The sequence below is a fragment of the Cebus imitator genome, unplaced genomic scaffold, assembly GCF_001604975.1.
Source record: "Cebus imitator isolate Cc_AM_T3 unplaced genomic scaffold, Cebus_imitator-1.0 Scaffold75, whole genome shotgun sequence".
NCBI lineage: Eukaryota > Metazoa > Chordata > Mammalia > Primates > Cebidae > Cebus > Cebus imitator.
The window spans coordinates 2,111,076-2,138,855 of record NW_016107390.1 but is presented as its reverse complement, the minus strand read 5'-3'; the positions used below and the strand labels follow the sequence as shown (position 1 = coordinate 2,138,855).

The window sequence follows — 27,780 nt, the reverse complement described above, 5'->3', positions numbered from 1 at the left end:
GTTGTTTTTATTTTTTGGCCTGAGAATTCTTTACTTTTTGTAGTTCAACAATGCATTTACTAAAACTTAAAAAATATCCACGGCTGGGGACAGTAGCTCACACCCGTAATTTCAGCACTTTGGGAGGCTGAGGTGGGTGGATCACCTGAGGTCAGGAGTTCCAGACCAGCCTGACCAACATGGAGAAACCCCGTCTCTACTAAAAATATAAAAATTTGCCAGGTGTGGTGGCGGGTGCCTGTAATCTCAGCTACTCAGGAGGCTGAGGCAGGAGAATCACTTGAACCCGGGAGGCGGAGGTTGCAGTGAGCCGAGATCGCACCACTGCACTCCAGCCTGGGTGAGATTGCAAGACACCATCTCAAAAAACAAACAAAAAACAAAAAACAAAAAAACCCCGCAACATTTATTTGTACGTAGTAAGAAGGCTTTCCTAGGAACCAAGGCTACCATGTTGCTCTTTTGCTGCTTTTTCTGTTGTCTTTACACACCTCTCCTTCTTTTAAATGATAAGTAAGGGCATCATATAATTTATTATCCAAGTCACTTTTGAGAGTGAAAAGGGACACTATTATTATTATTCAGTGTTTTGAAATATTTTCTGACATATCCTCCTATAAAATAGTTCTATTCAAAATTTGCTTTCAAACAAAATACTGTCTTATAAAAAGAAAATATCTACATATATAAAAGTAGAAAAAAGGTTAAAACTTCTTTATATTGTTTATCTGGGCATTAAAAAATAAGCAGAATAATCACTTAATGTACTTTTGTGTATTTTAGTCAGTGTCTTCACTATCTTTTTCTAATACTATGTCAGTAGTATTTTTCTAAACAGGATTTTTTCTGTTGTTTTCCTAATGTCACAGCATTTTACTTCTTCACATAGTCCACCTGCCTTACCTATATGTTTACATAAATGTGTATGTGTATTGACGCGTAAAACCATCTGTTTTTGATAACTGTGGCTTCTGTTTCCCTTGATAGAATATCACAGTTTGGTTAAAAAGAATTGAGAATTTATTTGTACCACTATCAATTACAAGTTTATTTCAATGGAATATGTTTCTCAATTCAGTGAGAATATTGCGTGTGAAAGTTTCAAAGGACCTTCCCGCAAGTCAATTTCTAGAGCATAGTTATAGAATTTCACATGTTAATCTTTTGTACAGTTAGAGCGTTTGTCATCTATTTTTCAGGGTCTCTCATTTGCACATTTTGTTTTTAATAACTGCAATTCATTACAAGCTTTAGAGGCTAAGGTCTTTGTGTTTCATTTGTTGAACACTTGATTATGGATTACAATTTATTTTGAACCAAATGCCATCAAAATTTAGATGACTTGTTTCCAAAACTCGAATACTTTTTTGTAGAGCATTTAGATTGATTCATAAAGTATATTTCAAAGTTAAAAGCTGCCTGATGTCAGCAATTTCATATCACTTCATTATTTCAAGTGTCAAATATTTCTCAAATCCAGCTGTTGACAGGCAGCGAGATAAACTGCACACTCTCCTGATGAATTCTTTTTTAATCCAGTTTAAACTTCATAAAACATGTTTGTAGTTCAGTGACCGTAACTCCGTTTATATACAGTTTACAAATTTCAACAACTGTAGCTTGCACTTCTCTGGTAGAGTTAGAAGGGTGTTTGAGCTCAGTTATGAATTACATATGTACATCACTTAGAGTTGGATTTCAACATAATATGTTTCTCAGCTTGGAACATTACATCTTTTTGTTTGTTTGTTTTTGAGACTGAGTCTCGCTCTGTCACCCAGGCTGGGGTGCAATAATGCAGTCTCGGCTCACTGCAACCTCCACCTCCTGGATTCAAGTGATCCTCCTGCCTCAGCCTCCCTAGTAGCTGGGACTACAGGCATGGGCCACCACACCTGGCTAATTTTTGTATTTTTAGTAGAGATGGGGTTTCACCATGTTGCTCAGGTTGTTCTTGAACTCCTGACCTCCAGTGATCCACCTGCCTCAGCTCAGCCTCCCAGACTGTTGGGATTACAGGCATGTGCCAGTGCACCTGGCCGGAACGTTATGTGTCTGTGTCTGTGTGTGTGTCTCTCTCTCTCCTCTTTTTTTTTTTTTTGAGATGGAGTCTCGCTCTGGCTAGAGTGCAGTGGCACAGTCTCGGCCCACTGCGACCTCCACCTCCTGGGTTCAAGCAGCTCTCCTGCCTCAGCCTCCTGAAGCAGAACTGCTTGAACTGGGATTACAGGCACCCACCACCACACCTGGCTAATTTTTTTTGTTTTTAGTAGAGACGGGGTTTCACCGTATCGGCCAGGCTGGTCTCAAGCTCCTGACAGTATATCTTAAAGTGCCAACTGTCTTCACTGCACACACCTCACGCTCCTAGATAAGACCACTGAAACAGAAAGTGAAAGTCCGCCCAATTCTTCAATCTCATTTTAATACAAGTCTTAATCATAACTGCTTGTACTTTGAATAAAGACATGAAGAATCAGGACAAAACAAGACAGGATGCAGGGTACCAGGCGTGCACTGAGACTTCCGGGCAAGTGAGAGCATGGTCAGCTGAATGAAACCGCTTGGCGGGGTTCCTGTAGCCGAGGTTCTTAACACTGCTTGTTGAATGAACAACTCAGAGGTAGCATATTTGTTAGAATAAGACTTTCTGTGTGTTAGTGCAAAGGAATGAGAATGGGACAAGTTTAGGCTTTGTAACAAGACCCCGAAAAGGCTCCCACGTAGGTAGCTGCTTCCTCTACAAGTGGAGATGACTTTTGTGACCCTTTTTGGAAACATCATTTTTTTTGTTTTTTTTTTTTTTGAGATGGAGTTTCGCTCTTGTTGCTCAGGCTGGAGTGCAATGGCGTGATCTCAGCTCACCACAACCTCTGCCTCCTGGGTTCAAGCCATTCTCCTGCCTCAGTCTCCCGAGTAGCTGGGATTACAGGCATGTGCCACCACGCCCAGCTAATTTTGTATTTTCGGTAGAGACAGGGTTTCTCCATGTTGGTCAGGCTGGTCTCAAACTCCCGACATCAGGTGATCTGTCCGCCTTGGCCTCCCAAAATGTTGAGATTACAGGCATGAGCCACTGCACCCAGCCAACACATCTTTTCTATATGCACGAGATACTTAACTTCACTGTACCAAATGGCTTCATCAGCCCTTTTAACTCACATATCCTGTTGGGATCAAACGTTTTTGCTCTGGAGACTTTTGTACCTGTGCAGTATCAATGTAAGGATGGCCTGAGAGTCGTGGCACAGTCAGAGCTAACAGAGGGGCCTCACTGCCTTGGCCAGAGTCTTGGCCTCAGATTGAGGGCACTTCAGTGGTTCTGACTGTCCGTCTTTGGGGAACGTCATATGCATTTCTCAAGAGGGGCCTGATGGTAGCCTCGGTGTAAAATGTCCCTACTGTGATCTACCCTTGAAAACTGTGAGCTGTGCAGGCCCAAGCAGGCCATGACGGGGCTGACTGTCTCTCTGCTGTCACACAGTAGCGACCATGAACCTTATACTAGGCACACATTGCAGCCCAAGGTAGCAGTACCCGCTTTGGTTTTATTTATTTTTCTTTTTTGAAACAGTCTCACTCTGCCCAGGCGGGAGTGCAATGGCAGGATCTCGGCTCACTGCAGCCTTGACCTCCTGGGCTCAAGCTATCCTCTGGCCTTAGCCTCCCAAGTAGCTGGGACAACAGGCATACGCCACCACGCCTGGCTAATTTTTTATATTTTTAGTAGAGACGGGGTTTTGCCATGTTGCCCAGGCTGGCCTTGAACTCCTGGATTCAGACAGTCTGCCAACCTCGGCCTCCCAAAGTGCTGGGATTACAGGCATGAGCCACCACACACGGCAAAATAGGACATTTTATGTATATTTTACCACAATAAAAATGTTAAAAGGCAGGTGATTTCCAAGGACAGAGTCCCTTGCAGTTGCTAGTTCCATCCGACTTTTCCCCCGGTTTTTCTCAGTAGCAAGGATTATTCGTGGATAATAATGAGTGGATTCATGCATTTGAGCAGGACATGAAAGAATTGCCATAGACAGAGAGATGAAAGGGCATTTCTGTCTTAACACCCGGGATGAGCACCGATGCAGGAGAGGCATGGAAGTTCACAGCGTGTTCAGGGCGCGGTGAAGCCCGCAGAGCGGGGAGGGATGTGTAGGCAGGCACCTTCACCCTCCCCACTCAGCCGCCCAGCTCCAGGTCCAGAGCCGCCAATTCATCTTTATTGTCACCTTCACATGATAACGGGAGTCCTCCCCGACTGCCAGTCAGTGAAGCAGCAGATGGAGCCGTGGTCAGGGCGGTCTGCAGCCCATCAGGCAGGTGCCGAGGCCACGTCTCGGGGAGTAACAGTCTTCACCAGACCTCCTGCAACCACATTCAGGATCCCCAGCTGAGTGCTGGAAAGGCCACTGGTCAGGAACAGGGAGCAAGGGTGGAAGGAGATGGCTGGTCCTGACCTTGACCATCAGAATCCTGCTTTAAGCTTCATGCTGCTGACTTAACAGAAAGCCTTCTGCGCGGGGAAAGCTGCGAGCATGAAACCACAGGAAGAAAGACATTTCATGAACACATGCATCCTCCCAAAGCCAGTCTGGATCCTTCCCGACAGGGTGAGGTAACCATGTGGCCGGCCTCGCCTGGTGAGCTGGTTGATGTCATCTCTCTTGGAAGGTTACCCTGTAATGCGGGGAGTGCCCACTGATGTGCAGCCTGCTGAGGCCGAGCAAGATGACACCTCCCTGCCTTTTGTGTGCACAAGATCAGAACTCAGTCAAGTGAATCCGAGTGCAACGGCTGCTTGGGGCTCACATCGGCGTATTCTATTTATGTTATTTAGATAGAAAGCATAGAATTGGCTAGACGAAGCTCTGAGACTGGAAGCAGTCATGATTGTTATCTAGTATAATTTCCAAGCCTAGGCCCTTTGCCTAATCCTATTCAACGTCCTTTCAGCCTGTCCAGGGACTGTGTCAGGGTAAGCGGGTCACTGAATCAGTTGGTTGGTAATACTGTATTGTGTCTCTCAAATCCATTTTTTTAAAAGAGATTAATAAATATAAAAGGAAATTCCAATATTTTCTTCTCCAAAGAATCATCCTGTACGCTTTGGAGAACGTTAGAGGGACTCACCTGAGTTCCCAGAGCTGGAAAATAAAAGCCCCATAATTTACCCAATCCCCGAGGTGCTGTCATCTTAGGGTTTTGCTTAGGGAGGAGATAAAAAAGAGGAATGAAACCCTGCCAGATGTTTCCTGGCTTTTTTTAGTAAACACACCTTTTTGAAAGAACTCTAAATCCATTTGCAGATTTTCAAAGCCCAGATTCTACAGACTTCGAATGTCAGCCCTCAAGGGCAATCATAGGTAGAACCATAGAAAGAAGTGCTGTCAAATATAAACTTCATGTATGTTTCCTACCTGAAACACACACTAACACTCATGGAAAAGCACAAGAATGTTCTAGAAATGCAAGTTTATCACTAAGGAGACACAGCAGGTTCATAGATGATGAAGCGGCAAGGCAGGGGGAAAGATTTGAGAGAAGCCACCCGGCTAGGGTAGGGTTTCATTCTATCAAGAATTCCATTTGGGCTCTGCAGTTTCCTTTTTTAAAATTATTGTTATTATGCTTTAAGTTCTGGGCTACATGTGTAGAGTGTGCACGTACCATGATGTTTGTCTTATTCATCACCCTGTCATCTACATTAGGTATTTCTCCTAATGCTATCCCTCCCCTAGCCCCCCACCCACGACAGGCCCTGATGTGTGACGTTCCCCTCCCTGTGTCCATGTGTTCTCATTGTTCAGCACCCACTTATGAGTGAGAACATGTGGTGTTTGGTTTTCTGTTCTTGTGTCAGTTTGCTGAGAATGATGGTTTCCAGCTTTATCCCTGTCCCTGCAAAGGACATGAACTCATCCATTTTTATGGCTGCGTAGTATTTCACGGTGTGTATGTGCCACATTTTCTTTATCCAGTCTATCATTGATGGGCATTTGGGTTGTTTCCAAGTCTTTGCTATTGTGAAGAAGGCTCTGCATTTTCTTTATTCCTGAGAATTCTTTAAAAGTCTCTGGGGAAGAACAAGAGTAAGAAAAATGGAGGGAGAGCCTCTGGGTTACTATGACAACATGACTCTTGACTCCAGCTCCATCAGCCAGCAGTGCCTAACTCCCTTTTGGATTGCTGCAGAGATCTCTGGCACTGGGTTAACACACGCTCCTAAACTTGAGGATGATTTAAAGTGGAAGGAGATCAAAGTTTCTAAGTAGTACAATGAGCTCATCTTGACTCAGAAAATGTATAATGGTTATAACGCAACATAACTGAGATGCTTCCTTATCCCTCCCCTAGCAAAGCTGTCATAAACCATTGCAGAGGCTCTGTTAAAAAATGACAGGTCTATGGAAATATGTATTGCAAAGCACTGATAACAAATGATAATGGTTTGGGCCAAATAAAATTTAAAAGAAAGTGAAACTTCAGACAATGTGAAACACGCCAGAGTCGCATTTACGTTGTAAATTGCAGTAATGACATAAACATCATTATTCCTAACCTGCTCTTGCAGGTGGATCAAATCCGTGTGCATCTGTTAAAGGACAGTGTGCATGTTCAGGAAGTGCACAGGGTCTTGTTACCAAATCACTTGGCATATCTGTGTTTTTTTAAAAAAACACTTCATTAGAATCTGTAAGTTTTGACCAGGTGTGGTGGCTCATGCCTGTAATCCCAGCACTTTGGGATGCTGAGGTGGGTGGATCACAAGGTCAAGAGATTGAGACCATCCTGGCCAACAAGGTGAAACCCGGTCTCTACTAAAAATACAAAAATTACACGGGCATGATGGCATGCACCTGTAGCCCCAGCTACTTGGGAGGCTGAGGGAGGAGAATTGCTTGAACCCTGGAGGCGGAGGTTGCAGTGAGCCAAGATTGCGCCATTGTACAAAGTGAGACTCTGTCTCAAAAAAAAAATGTAAGTTTTGGCAGTCTGTTGATTCAGGGGAAATCTGTGGATCTCTTATTTTCTATTTGTCTATTAGGTCCACTAATGTACCTTCTAAGTTATTGTTTTTGGGTTTTGGTTTTGGTTTTGATCAAAGTGATGACATTCCTAGCTCCTGATTATGCTAAATTGAATAAAAATAAATGTGGGATTTCCCCTTTCTGACCTAGAGCTAGTAAGTTGTACATACTGGCTGAGTCGCTGCAAAGAAAGGTCAAAATGGAAACACCGCTCTTACTGTCAGGCCTCTTAAGATCTTGCTGAGAAGAGCTCCTCAGAATCGGCCAAACTTCACACTGGGAGAGCACGGCCCCATCTGCCAACCCAAGACCACGTCACTTCCGACACCATGTTCGGATGCTTCCCGGAACCTCCCACGGGCTCGTGATTCATGAGAGGGATTCAAAGAATTCACTGGAAACTCAGTGCTACAGTTTATTACGTTGGAAAGGATACAGATTAAAATTAGCCAAAGGAAGAGACACATGGGGCAGAGTCTAGGAAGGTTCCAAATGTAACGCTTGCATGGTCTTCGGGACACGTCACGACACCTTCCCTGCATCCACATGTGATGGTACACGTGGAGTCCTGCCAACCTAGGATGCTCACCTGAGCCTTGTGTCTGGAGCGGCTATTGTGGCTTCATTACACTGGCACGATCGATCATTTGACTTCCCATGTGGTTTAACCCAGTCTTCAGGCTGACTGGTACCGTGTGACCCCAAAGCCCCTGCCCTATGTCACATGGTTGATCTTTCTCTTGCAGCCAGCTTGGACCGTAAGACAGTCAGGTACGGCCCCTCCCATGCTGAGATCTGATGTGGCCAACCCTCACCTTAAACAAAGGCTCTCCCAGTGAGTTCAATGTAGTTCACCTCCGAGAAGCTCATGGAGAAGGCCAGATCTATCTTTGGGCAAGGCCAAAGTTTTTACTACCCAAGTCTGACCAGAGATGAAGTGCTAAATTGTGAGGGTGGAAAGGGGCAGTGTGAGCTTGGATGGCGAACTGTGTATCTGAAGAGCAGTGGAAGGAGCATGGAATGTTCTTAAGCAACAGAACATTTTCAGGACCATAGAGTATTAGAGCTGAAACATCGCATTTCCTTTTTTTTTTTTTTTTTTTTTTTGAGATGGAGTCTCACTCTGTTGCCCAGGCTGGAGTGCAGTGGCATGATCTCAGCTCACTGCAACCTCTGCCTCCCAGGTTCAAGGAATTCTCCTGCCTCAGGCTCCTGAGTGGTTGGGATTACAGGTGCCTGCCACCACAATCAACTAATTTTTTTGTGTTTTTAATAGAGACGGGGTTTCACCATGTTGTCTGGGCTGGTCTCAAACTCCTGACTTCATGATCTGCCTGCCTCAGCCTCCAGTGCTGGGATCACAGGCGTGAGCCCTCGCACCCAGCCTACTGCATTTCTTAATAAGGGCACTGCCATACAGAAGTGGCCTCGTCTCAGTGACATGGTAGAAGGATATGATAACTGTCTTTTAAAGTGTGAGGGGCCAGAGTGAGCAACAGGGAATATTTTTACCCGATATAATCCTAGAGCACAAAGCTAGTGCCCATGGGTTGGGAGTCAGTTTAAAAAGATTTCAGTTTAATATAACGTCCTGGGAGACGGTAAGTTCTCCCAAGTTAAAAATACTCAAGCAGAAAGCAGATCACCTGTTACCATGGCAGTGCTATTATTAAGAAATGCAATAATCTCCCAAATTCTTTCCACTCTAATACTCTGTGGCCCTAAAAATAGTCTTCAATCTTGACAGAATTGTATTCTGGAATTAGCAGACTCTGTTTTTTAAGTCATTATGTGAATTACCTTTACAATTTCTGATACCATACCTGAGTGCTATGGCCTTGGCATGAATATACATTTCCTGAGCAGAGCTGAAGAGTTCAAGTATCTAGAGTAATTCAGATTGTACTAATTCTGCATGGCTATCGCTGAGATGATGTTCACTGTTCTAGATAAGAAGGAATGACAAATGAATCATAAAAGTTTTCACGGGACACATTTGATTGAATGCATGTTTTACATCCACTTTAGTCACTGGAAACGAGTCTTGTGTAAATGAGATCAAAGCAGATTGGTTAGGATTTTAACTTGAAACCTTCTGCTATTTATAAATTTGAGTTACATCACAGAGTTCTCCTAAAAGAATCTATTGAGACTGTTTGCTATCTACAGCTGGTCTTTCTCAAGAAGTAGCTGAGTTGCCAAGAACTTTATCTTATTCAGATAAACAGAATGCCGGCATGGAGGATCAGATGGATCCGTGTGGCCCAAATTTCATCAGACTTCATCCTCCTCCGTGTACAGTGGTAACTATTAAAGTCGTAACTCAGACTTGTTGGCCCCAGCCCGTGCTTGCAATGTACAGCCTCTGCTCTGTGCAAACTCTCTGCATCCAGTATTTCCTGATGTTCCCGAGAGCTCTCCTGAATGCTCAGCACGCATCTCTGCCTGGAAACAACTACTGCGTCACCAAGAATAGCAGGCCCCTGTGGGGCACCATTGCGACTCTCCTGCCTCTCACTGGGCACAGCCACCAAAGTTCCAGAGCCACTATGGTGCCAGCCCTAAGTAACCAGGATGGTGTGGGGGAAGCACACATCTCTCCCACGTATTATCCTGCCTCAGCGGCATCTCAAATGATGCTGCTTGCCCCTCAGGATTCTACAGTGCTTAATAAAAGAGACCTATGAGCAAATAATTAGGTTAGCCTCATGTACTCTTAATGGTTCAAGTTTCAAGACCTCTGCCAACCAGCAGTCTTAGGATAAGCAAGACATGATCTCATAATAGGTGGTGTGTTGGTTGGATCACAAAGGCTGGTCCTTCAGCCAGTGTGGGTGGTTCTCTGCAGGGTCCTCTCGTAAGCTCTCCTTGATGAGACCACTCACAGTCTTGTGCACTGCTGAATGACAGTGTTTGAGGACGTCTAGCATGCACGCTGGACTCAGGGAGCTATCTTTGCCAATACTTTATTCCACAAACCAGAGTCGCCCTCGTCGGAAGGCCTGAGAACCATGCTTCTCTAGCTCATAGATGTGCAGTTGTCTTCACGGCATCCCGCAAAACGGACCTACATGTGGCTTGTGCAGTGCAAATGGAATACTAGCTGAAATTGAGCAGCAAGTACTTCACCTTCATGGACCTCTCCTTTCGAAAATGCCATCAGGTTAGCTCAGCCCATACGCAGCCTCTGGCACTTCTCTAGTACCCAAAACCAAATAATTCATCCCCTAAGGCAGTAGCATCCTTGAAGGGAAAGTTGCCTTCTGCGAGTAGATGGCTTCCCCAGAGGGGAGGCGTCAAACGTAGGAATGCCCGGGACGCAGTCATGGATAGCAAGATCATCAAGTCCTTTAGAAATAAGTAAACTCAAATAAAATAAAGTGATTTTCCCCCTGGGAGGTACGTGTTGCAATCTGGTACAACTCAACGCTGTCAGAAATAAACTTGCTTGAGACCTAGGAGCCCCATCGGGGCAGAGCTGCCCTCAGCAGAGGTGGTGATGGTTTCCCTCGAAAACAGTCTTTCTCATGAGGGATAAGGAACTGCAGACGTGCTACCCACCTTGGCCAGGAGCACTGGACCAGGGATGTTGGCATCTTGGGAACTGTAGTCCCTGGCATCTCAGGCTGGTCTCCAAGGGTCACTGGTGACCTCTCTGGGGACAAAAGGATCTTCACAGAGTAATCATATAAACAGGAAGGAGGCGGAGTCCGTGGCGAGGAGGGTATGGTGCTACTTGAACATCAGCATGTATTTCAAAGCCGTGGCTCTATCCTCCCTCTGGTCTTGTTTCCTTCTCTTCGCTCTCCTGCCGTCTCCTGGTGGTCAGAGGGTGAATGCAGGGGCCTGGGATTTGGCACCTAGGGCTGGGAGAGCAGAACTCCTGGAGCCAGCTTGGCATCTGGCAGCCTTCACCCAGCACCTCCATCTCTCTACAATGCATTCTGGCACGTTACAGGTGACGTGGGTAGAGCATGGGATAGTGACTGAAATGCGATGTAGTTCCAGGGTGCTGTCCTTGACAGTGCACGTGGTACCAGTGTTTTCTTGGCATTCAAGTATTAGTTGCTATCTTGACTATCTCATACATGTAAGGATTCTGTCTGTAGTTTCCATCCCTAAATCCAACCAATGTACTACTTTTAAAAAGGCTGGGTGCAGTGGCTCCAGCACTTGGGGAGGCTGAGGTGGGCAGATCATGAGGTCAGATCATCAAGACCATTCTGGCTAACGTGGTGAAACCCTGTCTCTACTAAAAATACAACATAGTAGCCGGGTGTGGTGGTGCATGCCTGTAGTCCCAGGTACTCGGGAGGCTGAGACAGGAGAATTGCTTGAACCCAGCAGGCGGAGGTTGCAATGAGCCAAGATCATGCCACTGCACTCCAGCCTGGGCAACAGAGCAAGATCCGTCTCAAAACAAAAACAAACACAAACAAAAGAAAGTTCTCCCTTTTCTGTAAAAGAGCATGCCGGTGTGTGTGGCTGGCTGCATGCACATGGTTCATGTGCCTGTTTCCATTTTTACTGCCCAAAGCAATGGATGATTGTGTAGTCAGGAAATCCAGGCCCACCTTCATTTTCTGCTTGGTTGTTCTGTGTCTGGGATGATCCTGTGTTTCATCATTACTCTAGAGCAGGCGTCGACAGACTTCTTACACAAAGGACCAAGTATGTTTGGCCATGAGGGCCACATAGGCTCTGTTAGAATCACTCAACTCTTATTATAGCACAAAAGTAGCCTCAGATACTATGTAAACAAACAGATGTGGCTGTTTTAATAAAACTTTATTTACAAGAGCGGCAGTGTGGTGGCTGGCACCTGCAGGGCCCTGGCTGGTCAGCCCCTGTGCTGGAGTGATACATGCTCCTTCATGTCTTCAACTCATTACTAATTAAAATATGTTCATTATCCTGTTCATTTTATCCTTTTTTCATGTCCAATGAAAGCACTGACTGATTTTAAAAAGACGTTTTTCTAAAAGTCTTTATTTTTTCTGACACAGGGTGTCCCTTTGTTGCCCAAAGTGCAGTGGTGCAATTTTGGCTCCCTGCAACCTCCACCTCCAGGGCTCAAGCAATTCTCTTGCCTCAGCCTCCTTAGTAGCTGGGATTATAGGTGCCTGCTACCACAGGCTGGCTAATTTTTGTATTTTTAGTAGAGATGGGATTTCGCCATATTGGCCAGGCTGGTCTCAAACTCCCAACCTCAGGTGATCTGCCGGCCTTGGCCCCTCAAAGCGTGAGCCACTGCACCTGGCCTAAAATATCTTAAGGCATGCGTGGTCAGGGTAGGTGGGCAGTGGAATGTGTGTGTAAACACGGCTGCCTGAAAGAGCAGTGTGTGCCTTCCTCAGGCCCAGTCAGCTCTGCTCTGTCCCCAGTCTCCTCCTGTGCCTGGCCAACCTGTCCTCCATAGCCAGGGCACCCCACCCAACCCCCCTCCAGGTACCACCTCCCTCCATCCCTACTGCCGGCTCTGGGGTGCAGGTGGCCAGCAGCCCTGTGCTCTTCTTCGTCCCTTCTCTTGCTCTCACTTCAGTCCTGATGCAAAGGACGGGCTAAGTTTCTGCTGACCATTCCCTCCAAAGATTCTGAGTTCATCCGACAGTTTGCAGCCTTTAGAACCTGCCGCTTCTGCCCCCCACTTTCCCTCCCTTAGTTGACTTCACTCCAAGTTCATCACGAGGCTGGAAACGCCGCAGCTTTCTGTGCACCATTTTTCACTCCCTGGAGGACCTCTCTTACAGTCCACAGAGGCCCACGTGAAGTGCTTCCAGCAGCTCCACTGGCCGCTGTCCGCAGGGAGAGCGAGGTTGCTAAGCAACACACAGGCGGCTGCTGCTTTCCACAATGCGGCCTTGAAAAAATAGCTGTGGACATTTTACCACATGATGGAGTCATGAGTGGGGAGTGCGGAAATGCACTGGCAGACATTTGGATATCACCATGTTCTGTCTGAATTTTGCCTTCGGTATGGCTTCCTGGAGAATGTCACGTGGAGACTCAGGGGCTGTGCCTTCCGCGGTGTGCAATGGGCTAACAGTCAGTCCTCATCATTTGCAGATTCTGTATTTGCGAATTTACCTACTCACTGACATATATTTGTGACCCCGAAACTAATGCACTGGTTTCACAGTCATTTTCGGACACGGGTGGAGGGGTGACGATGTTGTGTCGCCGGATGCATGCGTTCCCCGCCCCGTGCAGAGCTCTGCCTTCACTGCCGGCTCTCCTGCCGTGCACGTGTCCTTTTTGCAGTCTCTTTAGCACTGTTTTGTTTGTTGTTGTTGTTTTTGTTTTTTTTTCATATTGTTGTGCTTTCTGATGGTGATTTTGCTGTAAGTGGCCCTAAGAATGGTGCTGATGTCCTATTCAGGCTCCCTAAGCACAAGAAGGCTGGAATGTGCCTTCCAGAGAAGATACACGTTTTAGATAAGCTGCTTTCAGGCATGAGCTGCAGCGCTCATGGGAATCCAGTGTGAACAAATCAAGAATACAGCACACCTAGAAAAAGGAAGAGGAAGGACACAGGCAACCAGGTTGATATCACAGTGGTACAGCTCTTTATCCTGCCTTTGCTGTGTTTTCTTGGGGACTTACACAGGGTCACATGGGGATACAGGGGCCTGTGCCTTCGGCCAGTCCATATGTGGGGCCACTCTGGAAAGTGCTAAGGTAACAGAGTACACGGTGGAGCCACAGAAGAGATGAAAAATAGCAGAATTTGTGGACTCATCAGATGACGAGAGAGTTGAATGTCATCGCCAGCATTGTTGTAAGGCTGGAAGCCAAAGAAATTTACAGCCGTGTTACCCAAGGGCAGGAAGGTATCAAACGCTTCTTGGCCAGTATTTTAAAGAAATACTGAATATAATTCATTATTTTGAAGAAAATATTAAATAGAGCATCTCACTAACAAGGTTATGTATTGACCAATGGAAAAAACTTTTGTCATCAGAGGTTCACAGAAACCTAAACCATCTATTAGGCTGGGGCAAAAGTAATTGAAATGGGCCAGGTGTGGTGGCTCACACCTGTAATTCCAACACTCTGGGAGGCCGAGGAGCGTGGATCACCTGAGGACAGGAGTTCGAGACCAGCCTGACCAACATGGTGAAACCCTGTCTCTACTAAAATACAAAAATGAGCCACGTGTGGTGGTGGGTGCCTATAATCCCAGCTACTTGGGAGGCTGAGGCAGAAGAATCGCCTGAACCCAGGAGGTGAAGGTTGCAGTGAGCCAAGATCGCGCCACTGCACTCCAGCCTGGGCGATAGAGCAAGACTCTGTCTCAGGAAGAAAAAGAAAAGTAACTAAAATGGCAAAAACTGTAATTACTTTTGCACCAAACTTTATCTCCCCTAAGAACAATGGCCCAGTATTTACAAATTCAGTGTTCACAAATATAGAACACAACTACCATGCGTAACAAGAGCTGACTATATATGATCACAGCCTATCTGAACAGGACTCATCCTCCACCTCCCACACTGAAGACAGAGCCCAAGACACATCCAGGTATGGTGTCTCTGCTAAGAATGTGTGCCAGGAATGGGACCTGGCTTCCTCGTCGAGTGCTGGTGTCCATGAATTTCTGCTGGATTAGATGTGTTTTGAAGGGAGTTAAATGTTCACGGCTCCAGCTCCTTCCCCTCTGTACCCTTTACCTCACCACTTTCTCTTTTTTTTTTTTTGAGACAGAGTCTCACTCTATCACTCAGGTTGGAGTGCAGTGGTGTGATCTCGGCTCACTGCAACCTCAGCTCCTGTGTTCAAGTGATTCTCTGCCTCAGCCTCCTGAGTAGCTGGGACTACAGACGTGCGCCACCATGCCTGGCTAATTTTTTGTATTTTTAGTAGAGATGGGGTTTCACCATGCTGGCCAGGCTGGTCTCAAACTCCTGACCTCGTGATCCACCCATCCCCGCCTCCCAAGGTGCTGGGATTACAGGCGTGAGCCACCGGGCCCGGCCAACCTCACCACTTTCATCACTGGTCATTTTGCTTGAAGGGAAGCACTGGGATATTCATAAATTGCTCTGGGACTGAATCATAGTGAGCCCAGCATCTCCAAACTCACACCTTAATTGGTCCCAGATGGGAAGGAAAAGCTATTGCCCTTACCACAGTCTTCCATGCCCGAGGCCACACGTAGGTCATGTGTGAAATGGTCTGCTCTCTGCTGACAGTGGCCTGAGTGTCCCACACTGTCTGCTGAGCCGGCTGGTCCTCTCCAGGGAGCTTTGCAGCGGATGGATGACAAGGCATGGACATGGGGACAAATTCCTCTCCTCTGGCATTGCAGACACAGCCTAGAGATAGGAGCGTGGCTTGGGACATAGGTGACCTCAGCCTTTAGATCAGGGAACACGCCACAGATGCAGGGACATCTGGTGGTAGCTGAGAGTCCAATTGCTGCTGGGGAACGAAGCAGAGGCCTTTAAATGCAAGGCAGGAAAAATGCTGGGACTAGTGTAGGAATAGAAAAGCAGCCATTCCTCCAGGGCAGTTCAAAGACCTAGAAACGCTCCCTGCAAACCCGTGGGCCTCCTTATCGCCACTCAGGGTCCCCGGAGGAGGCCTTTCTACAGGAAGTCTGCTTTCCGTTGCCGGTCGGGTGACCGCCGGGGCCTCTCTCCGTGTTTCTCCCTGATCTTCAGGAATGTGAATGCCTTTTCCTTCGCTGCTACTCGGTGCAAATATGTGAGTTAGAGGGCACTGCCACTGAAGTAGCGGCAGCTTCCTGGCTGAAGGAACTTTGCAGCTATTAGAAACACACAGATCTTCAGTCCAAGTTCATGGCAAGGATTGCCTGTGTGCGGAAATTCCCGGAGCGGGCCGCTGTGCAGTGAGCATGCCGAGTCACATCACAGGCCATTTCTCCTGACCCCTCCTCGCGCTTCTATTCCCAGGCCTCATTATGTGTCATGTCATAGACACACACGCATGGGCACACCCCGTCGCAGCCAGGACGGAGGTGCCAAGGGACATGCTCTGCACGAATTCCATCTTGGAGCTAGAAGCACTTGCTCGGCGCCTGCCAACTACAAATAGCCCCATGCTGGAAAATGATGCTGATTAGCCATTAAAAAAGGGGGGGCCACAAAATGGCCGTGGACAGGCCTGAAGTCCCGCCCTGACAGACGCGGGGAGACACGGGCACTAATGCAGCCTGATTCACTTTGTTTGGCAGAGAGAGCAAGCTCGCCATGCTGCTGCGGGAGTCTCTGGGGAACATGAACTGCCGCACCACCATGATCGCGCACATCTCGGCCGCGGCCGGGAACTACGCCGAGACCCTGTCCACCATCCAGATCGCGTCGAGAGTCTTGAGGATGAAGAAGAAGAAGACAAAGGTAAGGAGCTCGCGGGGGGTGTGGTGGGTGAGAGAGCCTTTGGGGCCCTGCCCCAGGACTCAGTCAGAAGCAGCCAAGTCAACACTGCCAGTCCCTCAGCATCAGGACATGTGGCTTGGTGTCCACCTTGGGGCAGGGAAGCCTTTGGGCTGATGGAAAGTCATGTCCCGTCCCTATACCTGGTGCTGGCCCTGGTCAGCCTAGACCCCTGAGTGGAAGCACTCGGTCCACTCGAGAGAGTGTAAATGGATTGTGACTTTGAGATGAAACACGTGGGAGGGGTGGGAAATCTTCTGTCTGTCTCATGCACTGCCTCGGCCCTCTGCAGATGGAGACTGTGTCCTTCAAGGGACTGGCTCCAAAGACGACCCCGAACTCCCTGCTCACAGGGCCCTCCTCCCCGTCTGCATGTCCAGGAGTCTTTGCCTGGCTGCTGGTGTTGTTCTGGTCATTCAGTGGTTTCTGGATGATTACTGAGTCTGCTAGAAATCACGGGGCACATTTTCTCAGGCAGAGGCAAAGCCAGGACGGTGGTAGTGTGGCAGGTATTGGAGGAAACCGTCATGATCGTGGCCACTCAGAGGCGCGGGCAGCTGCTGACGTGTGGGCCTTTTTTTCCCTTCCACGTTTTGTACCTTTTTTATCTTTCCATAGTGCTTCCTAACCAGTGTTCCAAGGTACAGGCTGCCAGAAGTTGGTGACCCTGGAGGCCTTAGTGGGTCAGGCAGGTCCTGGAGGGTCACCTCCTTTCCCCGGCAGCCTCTGTTTCCCCGTGCCCCGCAGGGATTCTCCTTCACTAATGCAGCGGTGACGCGAGACTGGGTGCGCTGGCGTGGCACCCGAGTGGCCCATATGCAGAGGCCAACCAGGATGGCCATCAGTAGCCTGTGTCTGTCCGGGCCCTCCACCACTTGCCACACAAAGCTGGGCTCCCAGGGAAACTGCCTTGGAAGAGTCACCGCATTAACGGCTCTCTCCCTCACAGTACACGTCCAGCTCCTCTGGGGGCGAGAGCTCCTGTGAAGAAGGCCGCATGCGCAGGCCCACCCAGCTGAGACCCTTCCACAGCAGGGCCACAGGGGACCCAGACTTCCCCATCGCCCACTTGTCCAGCGACCCCGACTACTCCTCCAGCAGCGAGCAGTCCTGTGACACTGTTATCTACATTGGGCCCAACGGCGCAGCCCTGTCAGACAAGGAGCTCACGGACAACGAGGGCCCCCCCGACTTTGTCCCTATCGTGCCAGCCCTGCAGAAGACCCGGGGCGACAGCCGGCCCACAGAGGCAGGAGAGGCTGCGGCCAGCAAGTCAGAAAGGGACTGCCTGAAGTGCAACACATTCGCCGAGCTGCAGGAGAGGCTGGACTGCATCGACGGCAGTGAGGAGCCCAGCAAGTTTCCCTTCGAAGAACTGCCTGCTCAGTTTGCAGCAGAGCCGGCCAGCAGAGCCCTGCCGTTAAGCCAAGCAGCTGGGGCAAACCCACTCTCTGAATCTGATAGGGAAGATAATGGGTCCGAAGGTCAGCTGACCGACAGAGAAGACCCTGAAAACCAGGCCTCCAAGATGCAGAGGAGTCACTCACCCGTGCCCGCCTCAGCACCCGCCCACAGCCCCAGCCCAGCCTCACCCAGGAGCATCCCGGGCAGCAGCCAGCACAGCGCCTCCCCACTCGTGCAGAGCCCCAGCCTGCAGAGCAGCCGGGAGAGCCTGAACTCCTGCGGCTTCATGGAAGGTAAGCCCAGGCCCATGGGCTCCCCCCGGCTGGGCATCGCCAGCCTGTCCAAGACCTCAGAGTACAAGCCACCCAGCTCTCCTTCCCAGAGGTGCAAAGTCTACACCCAGAAGGGGGTCCTGCCGTCTCCCGCCCCCCTGCCTCCGTTGAGCAAGGATTCCAGCATGGTGTGTAGTGAGTCCTTGCTGCAGCCCGAGGTGCGTACACCCCCGGTCGGAATGAGCCCCCAGATTTTGAAAAGGTCCATGTCCACTGGAAGCAAAGGGTTCCCAGAAGCTCCTGTGGACGATGAGCCTGAAGCAGTGACTCCTCCAGATTCCAAGAAGGAGATCCTGAGCACCACAATGGTGACCGTGCAGCAGCCGCTGGAGCTGAATGGTGAGGACGAGCTGGTGTTCACGCTGGTGGAGGAGCTGACCATCAGCGGGGTCCTGGACAGCGGCCGCCCCACCAGCATCATCAGCTTCAACAGTGACTGCTCCGTGCAGGCCCTGGCCTCGGGCTCACGGCCCGTCAGCATCATCAGCAGCATGAGCGAGGACCTGGAGTGCTACTCCGGCATGGCCCCGGTCTCTGAGGTCAGCATCACACAGTTCTTGCCCCTCCCAAAGATCAGCCTGGATGAGAAGGCCCAGGAGGCAGGGAGCAGACGCTCTTCCATCAGCTCCTGGCTGAGTGAGATGAGCGCGGGCAGTGAAGGCGAGCAGTCGTGCCACAGTTTCATAGCCCAGACGTGTTTTGGGCATGGGGAGGCAATGGCGGAACCCGCGGCCTCCGAGTTTGTCAGCGGCATCCAGAACGCGGCTGTGGTGTGCAGAGCAAAGCCCAGTGCCGGCCCCGACAACTTGCTCATCCTGTCTGAGATGGGGGATGACTCTTTCAACAAAGCAACTCCCATCAAAGGCTGCAAAATATCTACCCTGGGCAAGGCCATGGTCACCATCTCCAACACGGCAAATCTCAGCAGCTGCGAGGGGTACATCCCCATGAAGACCAATATCACCGTTTACCCCTGCCTTGCCATGAGCCCCCAGAGCATCCAAGAGCCCGAGGCCGCCACTGCCACCCCCAAAGCAGGCCCCACGTCAGCCCAGTCCCAGGAGAGTAAGGAAAACAGTGCAAAGAAAGAGATGAAGTTTGAGGACCCCTGGCTGAGACGAGAAGAGGAAGTGAAAAAAGAGAACGCTCCTCCCAGTGAAGATGGGATCAGGTGTGAGCGCGCCACGGGTCCCTCGAAGGCCGAGCCCAGGGCAGAGCAGGAGCAGGACAGAAAGCCCAGCCCGGACGACAGGCTCAGCAGCAGCAGCGGGGAGGTCGCCGACAGCTTCAGGAGGGTCGTGGATGGGTGTGAGATGGCCCTGCCTGGTTTGGCCACCCAGAGCCCCGTGCATGCCAACAGAAGTGTCAAGTCCAGCAGCCTTCCTAGGGCATTTCAGAAGGCCAGCCGGCAGGAGGAGCAGGACAGCCTCTTCTATTACTGTGCTGCTGAGACCAACGGGGTGGGCGCAGCCTCGGGCACCCAGTCCTCCAAGGGTACCCTGGAGAGGAAGGTGGCTTCCCCCAAGCACTGTGTCCTGGCTCGGCCCAAAGGGACTCCCCCTCTGCCCCCTGTCCGAAAGTCCAGCCTGGACCAGAAGAACCGGGCCAGCCCCCAGCACAGCGCCAGCAGCAGCGGCACCAGCAGCCCCCTGAACCAGCCAGCCCCCTTCCTGGCGGGCCTCCCAGATGAGCCCAGCGGCAAGATGAAGGACGCCAGCAGCAGCAGCAGCAGCAGCAAGCTCTTCAGTGCCAAGCTGGAGCAGCTGGCCAGCAGGACCAACTCTCTGGGCAGGTCGACAGTCAGCCACTACGAATGCCTCTCCCTGGAGCGGGCCGAGAGCCTGTCCTCCGTGAGCTCCCGGCTGCACGCGGGCAAGGACAGCACCATGCCCCGCGCGGGGAGGACCCTGGGCCGCGGCGCGGGGACCTCGCCCCCCAGCTCCTCGGCCGGGGCCTCGCCCAAGGCCAGCCAGGCCAAGGTCTCCGCCGTGAGCAAACTCCTCCTGGCCAGCCCCAAGGCGCGCAGCCTGTCCGCCTCCGCCACCCGAACCCTCAGCTTCTCCACCAAGTCTCTGCCGCAGTCGGTGGGCCAGAGCCCCGGCGCGCCCGCGGGCGGGAAGCCCCTGTCCTGGTCCACGCAGTCGCTCAGCAGGACCCGCAGCGCAGGCCTGGCCTCCAAGCTGCCCCTGCGCGCCGTCCACGGGCGCATCTCGGAGCTGCTGCAGGGCGGCGCGCGCGGAGCCCCGGCGGGGGAGCGGCCCGAGGACAGGCCCGCGCCGCCGCTGCCGTCGCCCTACAGCAAGATCACGGCCCCGCGGAGGCCGCACCGCTGCAGCAGCGGCCACGGCAGCGACAACAGCAGCGTGCTGAGCGGGGAGCTCCCGCCGGCCATGGGGAAGACGGCCCTGTTCTACCACAGCGGCGGCAGCAGCGGCTACGAGAGCATGATGCGGGACAGCGAGGCCACCGGGAGCGCGTCCTCGGCGCAGGACTCCACCAGCGAGCACAGCGGCTCCGCGGGCGGGCGCTGCCGCAGCCTCAAAACCCCGAAGAAGCGGCCCAGTTCAGGTAGGCGGCGGGCAGGGCCGTGGGCAGGGAGGGCCGTGGGCAGGGAGGGCGCGGGCCGTGGGCGGGGAGGGCACGGGCCGTGGGCGGGAAGGGCCGTGGGCAGGGAGGGCCGTGGGCGGGGAGCGTCGTGGGCAGGCAGGGCCGTGGGCAGGGAGGGCACGGGCCGTGGGCGGGGAGCGTCGTGGGCAGGCAGGGCCGTGGGCAGGGAGGGCACGGGTCGTGGGCGGGGAAGGTCGTGGGCGGGGAGGGCCGTGGACAGGAGGGCACGGGCCGTGGGCAGGGCCGTGGGCGGGCGAGCTGCCCGAACCCTCTGTCACGCTGGTCCATGCCCCGTGGTGACGGGGCGTCCAGTGGGATCCAGGCCTGGCCTTTCCTTTCACGCGGGCTCCTTGGGGACATCGCGTGGATCGTGTCTCTGTGAGAAACTGCCCTTCTGTGCCCTCCTCAGCCTTAAGGCTGGGAATCCCTTGGTGCTCAGCACGGTGGAAAGGCGGGGCGGGGCGCAGATAGCAGCATGACCCTCGCCCACCTCCGTTACCTCACCCCGTGCCCCTCTGCTCGACGACCAAGAGTCCTGTGGACCGTTCGGAGCCTGTGGAGGGATCTGGTGAGGGAGACCACCCTCATGGCCTGGTGGCTACAGAAGCCCCTGGAATGAGGCTGGTGCTGGCCTGTGAGCCTCTGGCGGCCTCTCTCAGGGATGTGGGATCCTGCGGTTTGTCTCATTGGAAGCACAGTGGGTGAGGCCCTTTCTCCACCCCCACCCCAAACATACTTGTGGACAGTCACATATGCACACCTGCCACAGGGCCTGCCCTGCCCCCTATTCCCCCCAACAAACCATGTGCCTGAAATGCACGATTTTGGAGAAAGTCTTTGCCATTTCTCATTTTCTTTATTTTGTTTTTGAGATGGAGTCTTACTCTGTTGCCCAGGCTGGAGTGCAATGGTGTGATCTTATCTCACTGCAACCTCCACCTCCCAAGTTGAAGCGATTCTCCTTAGCCTCACGAGTAGTTGGGATTCCAGGTGTGTGCCACCAAGCCTGGCTAATTTTTGTATTTTTAGTAGAGACGAGGTTTCCCCATGTTGGCCAGGCTGGTCTCGAACTCCTGACCTCAAGTGATCTGCCCGTTTCAGCCTCCCAAAATGCTGGGATTACAGGCATGAGCCACCACGCCCAGGTGGCCTTTGCCATTTTAAGAATCTCCTATCAAAAGGCACATGCTCCAGAATGTGGAAAGCCCATTGACTTGTTAATTGGAGTTTTGGGTGGCACGTGACAGTTAAGTTGTGATGGGCAAGGAGAAGAGGACCCAGGTCAGAGCTGGTGGCCCTGGAAGTCACGGGATAGGTGAATGAAAAGATGGTAAGGGGAGAAAAAGACAGGCAGAGGCAAGAAGTACCAAGAACAATGGAAGCTAGCCACAAGCCCTGGTAGGCAGAGCCCTGCAGTAGGCAGGCGGCGGGGTGGGGGGAGGTTGGTGCCTGCAGCACACTGGGAAGTAAAGGATGGGGTGAGACACAGATGTGGAGCCTCCCTTTGCCACTGCTGCAGCCCACAGGTTTGTTCTGTCAGTCACGGGCCTGCTTTTTCCTGTTCTCCCATCACAGGCCAGCACAAACTCTGGAATGTTCCAACACAAATGTAAGGGCTGTGGCCAAGTGCACATTGTAAACCATTCATCTTCCTAAAATCAAAGAAACCCATCTCCAGGGATCGTGTAGTTAAGCAGATGTGGTTTTGCGATATAGACAGCCCCGTCCACAGAACTTAGCTCTGGGGGTGTGACGCTCTGAGCGTGGTAGGGATCATCGTGGCTGTCAGGACCTTCACGGCTTTATTTCCCAGGTGCGGTATGCTTCAGTCTTTGATAGACTTTGACTCTGTTTCACTTCACCCCTCAGTCTCAGCAACCGACCTTAGCGCAGAACGCCACTGAAGGCAAGTTGAAAAGCCATTCCGTGTAACATAGCAGCTGCTGTGTCTTATGGCCGGCACCCAGGGCATTGAAATGTATTGATAATAGTAAAAATAACAAGCAGGAAAAAATCTGCTGGGCTTCCCAGTACCTGGTTAAAGAACACTTGTTCTTAGCATCTTTGCAGCCCCAGTCCTCAGAGTCCAGATGACGGTGTGGCATTCGCTGCTGGTCACGTGTATCTCCGTGTTACAGAGTGCTTTCATGCACTCCAACTTAGTGCCTTAGTCCACCAATCCATTTCATTATTTTGATGCCTTTCACAGTTGTGGGTTTTTTTTTTCAAGACTTTTCATTTTTTGGTTCGGTGGTTACACTGGAGTAAAGGGGAAGAAAAATGGTGAAAAACCCAACGTGTGAAGTGACTGCTCGGTGGGCAGGCAGCAGGCTCTGCGCGTGTCCTTGCTCTGGGCGAAGTGCTTTCATACATGTGGTCCGCTAGGAGTCTCTGGTTGGGTAAGGCTGTTGGAGAAAAACGGTGTCAAATGAAAAGGCCAGCGTAGGGACCTCACGTGGCGCACGGAGAGCAGGAGGCCTTCGTGACCGACTGCTGTAGGTCCAGCGCTCCGTGATGGATGTGGCAGTGGAGATGCGCTTGGTTCAGGTCAGGTGACCTTGTCTTGCTTATTTATGATTATTATTAAGAGAAATGGTGGCTGTCAGACATGATGAGCATAAATCAAAAGCAGCGTCTTTAAGAGATGCTATAAAGCTCCTCCAAGGAAATCCCTCACTAGGTGGCCAGAGTTTACAATGACGAGAGATGTTTGGAGCTGGAGAGGAGACATCTTTTATCTGAGATGGCTTTTGAGTTGGGAAATTTTAATGCTTTTGTTATTTCCGTAGTAAAAATGAATGAGAATTACTGGGAAAATAACCTTGAGCTCTCCGATTCCGTTGTAGTCCATGCAACAGCAGAAACGACAAGCATGGCGATGGTTTGCTATTTTATTCCCGGAGCTCCATGCTGTTGGGGAGCGCACCGGCTTGGGCTTCTTCCGTCGGCCATGGCAGGGAGCAGCGAATTAAGTTAGAAAGCAGGAGACTTAGAAGCTTGAGCTGTGTGACCTTTTGGGGATGACTACCCTCTCTGAGCTTCAGTTTTCTCGTGCAAGGAAAGGAGAAGATTGGCAGGTAACAGCCATGGTCTCTGCTGCCCACATCATGTGAGACTGTGCAGATAATTCAAATAATACTGATGGTCATGTGATATCTTTTCCTTAAAAGCATCTGTAGTCAGTGGGATTTATTTTCAGTTGTTAAACACTGATCAGGTATCTTCTGTGCTCTTAGAGCTTGGCGATTTGGAAGGCTCAGGTGTGTGGGTGGAGGTGGAGGCAGCCGCCATAGAAGACAAGGCCGCTGTAAGAAGTTTGTCATCTCCTTGGAGAGAAAGGATGAAAAGCGTGGAATAGACAGTGAGCTGAGTGACTGCCCGGTGCTGAGTGGCGTAGTGAAGGCCCAGGTGGAGAAGGCGTTGAGACAAAGCAGGATCCTGCAAGTCACGGGCTGCAGAGAACCTCGGGGTTGAGTTTGGTCATGGAGGGTGCTTGCGTGGGGACAGGCGGCCAGGGTGCAGGCCTTGCAGGCTGAGGCAGGAACGGGAGCACCAGCTCCGGGCAGCAAGAGCCTGGCCTGTGGGCAGCACAGTGAGTAACTCACAGAGGGGATATTCCCAAGTGTAGCAAGAGGCGAGAAAACGTAAACCCAGATGTAGTTACACCTGGAACATCTGCGAACTGCAAGGACAGTGCACATCATTCTATGTTCCACATAGTTCCATGGAACTAGGATAAGAATATATACTATATTATCGTAGCCAGGCATGTAATTCTAACACTGTAGGAGGTGGGTGGATTGCCTGAGCTTGGAGTTCGAGGCCAGCCTGGACAACACAGTGAAACCCCGTCTCTACTAAAATACAAACAATTGGCCAGGTGTGGTGGTATGTGCCTGTAGTCTCAGCAACTTGGGAGGCTGAGGCAGAATTGCTAGAACGTGGAAGGTGGAGGTTGCAGTGTGCTGAGATTATGCCACTTCAGTCTAGCCTGGGTGACAGAGCAAGACTCCATGTCTAAAAGACGAGTAGAATACACCCTATACTATTGTAGCTGGCAGTGGGGCGTCATTATAGGCTCTGGACCAACAAAGTGATGTGGGGAGAGAAACCGTGTTGCTTTTACTGATGGATTTCCATTGCTCCCTCTGCAGTTCCTTGCCAGCCCCTCTATGGTCAGCAACCTGAAACTGTGAATAGTCTAGAGCCCAGAATTAGAGTGAGAGCAGCCAGTCCAGGTGGGGAGTGAATGTCTGTCCTGGCCAGCATGCATGCAGGCTGCTAAGGACGTCCATCGGTGATAGAGCTTATGCTGTAATTGCACCAGCTGAGCCCCCACCCCGAGCCCCCGGTCCTAACCCGCCCACAGCCCTCCCCATCATCCATTATACATGATGAAGATTCTATTTTCGTCCTCTGGTCCCTTGCATTTCACCCTCATCCTGGTGTGTTACTTCCTTGGATTTTTCCCTTGCTTTTCTCTTCTTGGACTGGATGGGGAAGTCTGACAGTCAGGTGAACACCTTGCTCTGAATTAAATGCATTCCTACCACAGGGAGGCTCAGCAGCAGAAAAGTTCTGGAGGGAGCCTCTGCCTGAGGAGAAGCCCCCTCTGGGAAGCCTCGTGGTTCTGGGATCACCCAGCCCTTGCCCTGCCGGGACATGAGCAAGGCCTGTTCTGCACTTCACCCAAGCAGCTTGGTGCCCAGCACGGGGCTGCTGCAGGTTGCTGGTGAGTGCTAGTGGTTGATTCACTGATGGGCTGGTCGCTTGGTTGGCAGCGTAGTCCTAAGAGTTTGCTCATGTTTCTTTCCTGTGTATTTCTCATGACCTGTCCTGCTGGTGGGAAGCGCTTTAAATGTCGTGAGTAGCAGACTGTATCAGCAGTGTCTGATTCTAAACATCACTGTGTCTTCCTTTGTCTTGGTGCTGAGTTGGCACTACTGACTGACGGGCCTGTCTTGTGAGTTGTGATTTGCACCTGTAGTGAACTGGGCTCCCAGGATACCAGGTTCAGTTCACACAGCGCTGCACGAAAACTTGTGACTAACTGCCCCTCACCAAGCCCTGAGGGTACCGTGGCTTGCTCTGCCAGCCCTCTCCTGTTCATTGGCTTCTCAGGCACATCCTGGTTCTGTCTGAATAAATTCAAGCAGCATAGTGGTCACTGGCTTAGTGAAAGCCAGAGGAAGGCAAGCTGCTTGCTGGCAGAGTTCAGATTTACAGAATGTTTCTGAGCATCAACCTGGAGACAGCTGAGAACAGGTTCAGAACGAGAGCCTTTTTGAATATACAGCTGCGGAAAAAGGAGAAAAGCAATTGATCCTCTAAGACACCGAGGAAGCTCCTTAGAGCAGAACTCCAAAGACACCAGGTGACGGTGATGCTGTGAGGTGACACTGTGGTCCTAGGTGCAGGGTTGAGAATCTCAGAGCACCTGGGAGGAAGCCTAGGATCTGTGCTTGCGGCCTGGGGAGCCGCGTCTTTCTCATCCGCAGCGTGGGAGCGTTTGCCTTTTCAACCAAAACGTGACAACAGGCCATGCAGCCAGCGCCACCCTTCCTCATGCAGCCGGCTCCTTGCCGGTCAGTAAAATCACATGCATTGACGCACATTCTCTCTCTCTCTCTCTCCGCTCTGAAATCTCCAGTTCCTTTCAACATGAGTGCTTCGGGCATTTCTGACTCGCCGTCTTCCTAGTGCCCACTCTGAGTCAGAATGCAGGTGAGGGGTGACGGGAGACAGCTATGCAGAGGGGACTTAGAGCAGGAGTTTGGGAATGGCTGGGAGCATGTTCGCCAGGGGCAGTGGAGGCTTCAGCACTCAGCATACCGGTGTTTCCTGACACTCACCCTAAGCAGCAGCATCTGCAGACTCGGGTGAGGACTTCTGTCTGGACTGGGGGACGTGAAGAGTAGAAGGCCCAACATCAGACTTCCCGTGTGGGCTGTCAGCGCCGCAGATGGCACAGTGAGGTGGACTGTGACGGGTCAGTGACCCCTCTTCTGTACGCAGCGGTCGGCCACGCCTGGAAGGGGAGGGGCGACGGAGTGGACTCAGCCTGTTTGTGGGTGAGGTCCTGGTTGGAAGCTTCACTGAAATATCAGTGTTGACTTTCTCAGGTCAAATCTGGTTCATTTCATGCAGCAAAAAGATGTTGGCAGCTATCAGCCTAAGTGTTTTTAACATGCTGCATTTGTACATGCCTGGACTGAATGCCAGGCTGATGAGCCGAAGGGAGCCTGACCCAGCAGCACCAGTAGGAGGCTGGCCCTGGCTGTGTGCTCCGCGGTCAGACAGGCGGCATCCACGTCCAGTGGGGCACCGCGTGACTCTCACCAGAGTGGGGCTCCCCGTCCGCCTTTCTTAGAGCTGATGCTGCCCTGACCCCACTTGCAGCCTGGAAGGAGGGGGTCCTTGGCAGAGACCAGGCTTGGCAGGAAGCTGGGCATCTGCTTGAGAGGTGGAGATGCTGGCGCAGGCAGAAAATAGGAGAACCCTACCTTATATGGGGCCCCAGACCAAGGCCCTCGGGCCAGTCTTTACCCGGCAATGGCGTCTTGGTACCATCACTTCCTGTGCTCTTTGCAGTAATGTGTGGGCACCATCTCCACCCTGACCCATTTCCTCAGCCTGACCACATGGCCCCTGCCCTAGCACTTGGCCTCCGTCATCACCGCCTCAGTGAGGCTCATGTGTACCTCTGGAGGGAGCCTCGGCTGGAGGTGCAGGAACCAAGTATCACTTCCTTCGCGGGATTGAGGCTCCGGTACCCAAATTCAGAATATTATGGCAATCCAAGACAGTTGTTCATTCGTGTGCAGGAAAAAAGTATTCCGAGCCCCCCAAAACCACAACTAACTCGAACTTGGGCACTCACTTCCCGCCTCGAGAGGGAATGGATGTGGTGACGAGGTTCAAGGTTGCTAGATGGCATGGAAAGAAGGCAACGGGGATTAGGATATTTCTGGGAAGCTGCTGTAGCCCAGCGAAGTGTCACTCTCAGTGTTT

General features: G+C 51.2%; 1 protein-coding gene across 2 annotated transcripts in view; it reads left to right on the top strand.

Moving 5' to 3' along the window:
* The window catches only part of KIF26B (kinesin family member 26B), a 555,192-nt gene that overhangs the window by 520,486 nt on the left and 6,926 nt on the right, over window positions 1-27,780 (top strand). For both annotated transcript variants that reach the window (XM_017532087.2, XM_037739821.1), the window contains 2 exons: window positions 16,228-16,390; window positions 17,376-20,730. In XM_017532087.2, coding sequence (XP_017387576.1) covers window positions 16,228-16,390; window positions 17,376-20,730 — 3,518 coding nt within the window. The remainder of the gene's footprint in view (window positions 1-16,227; window positions 16,391-17,375; window positions 20,731-27,780) is intronic.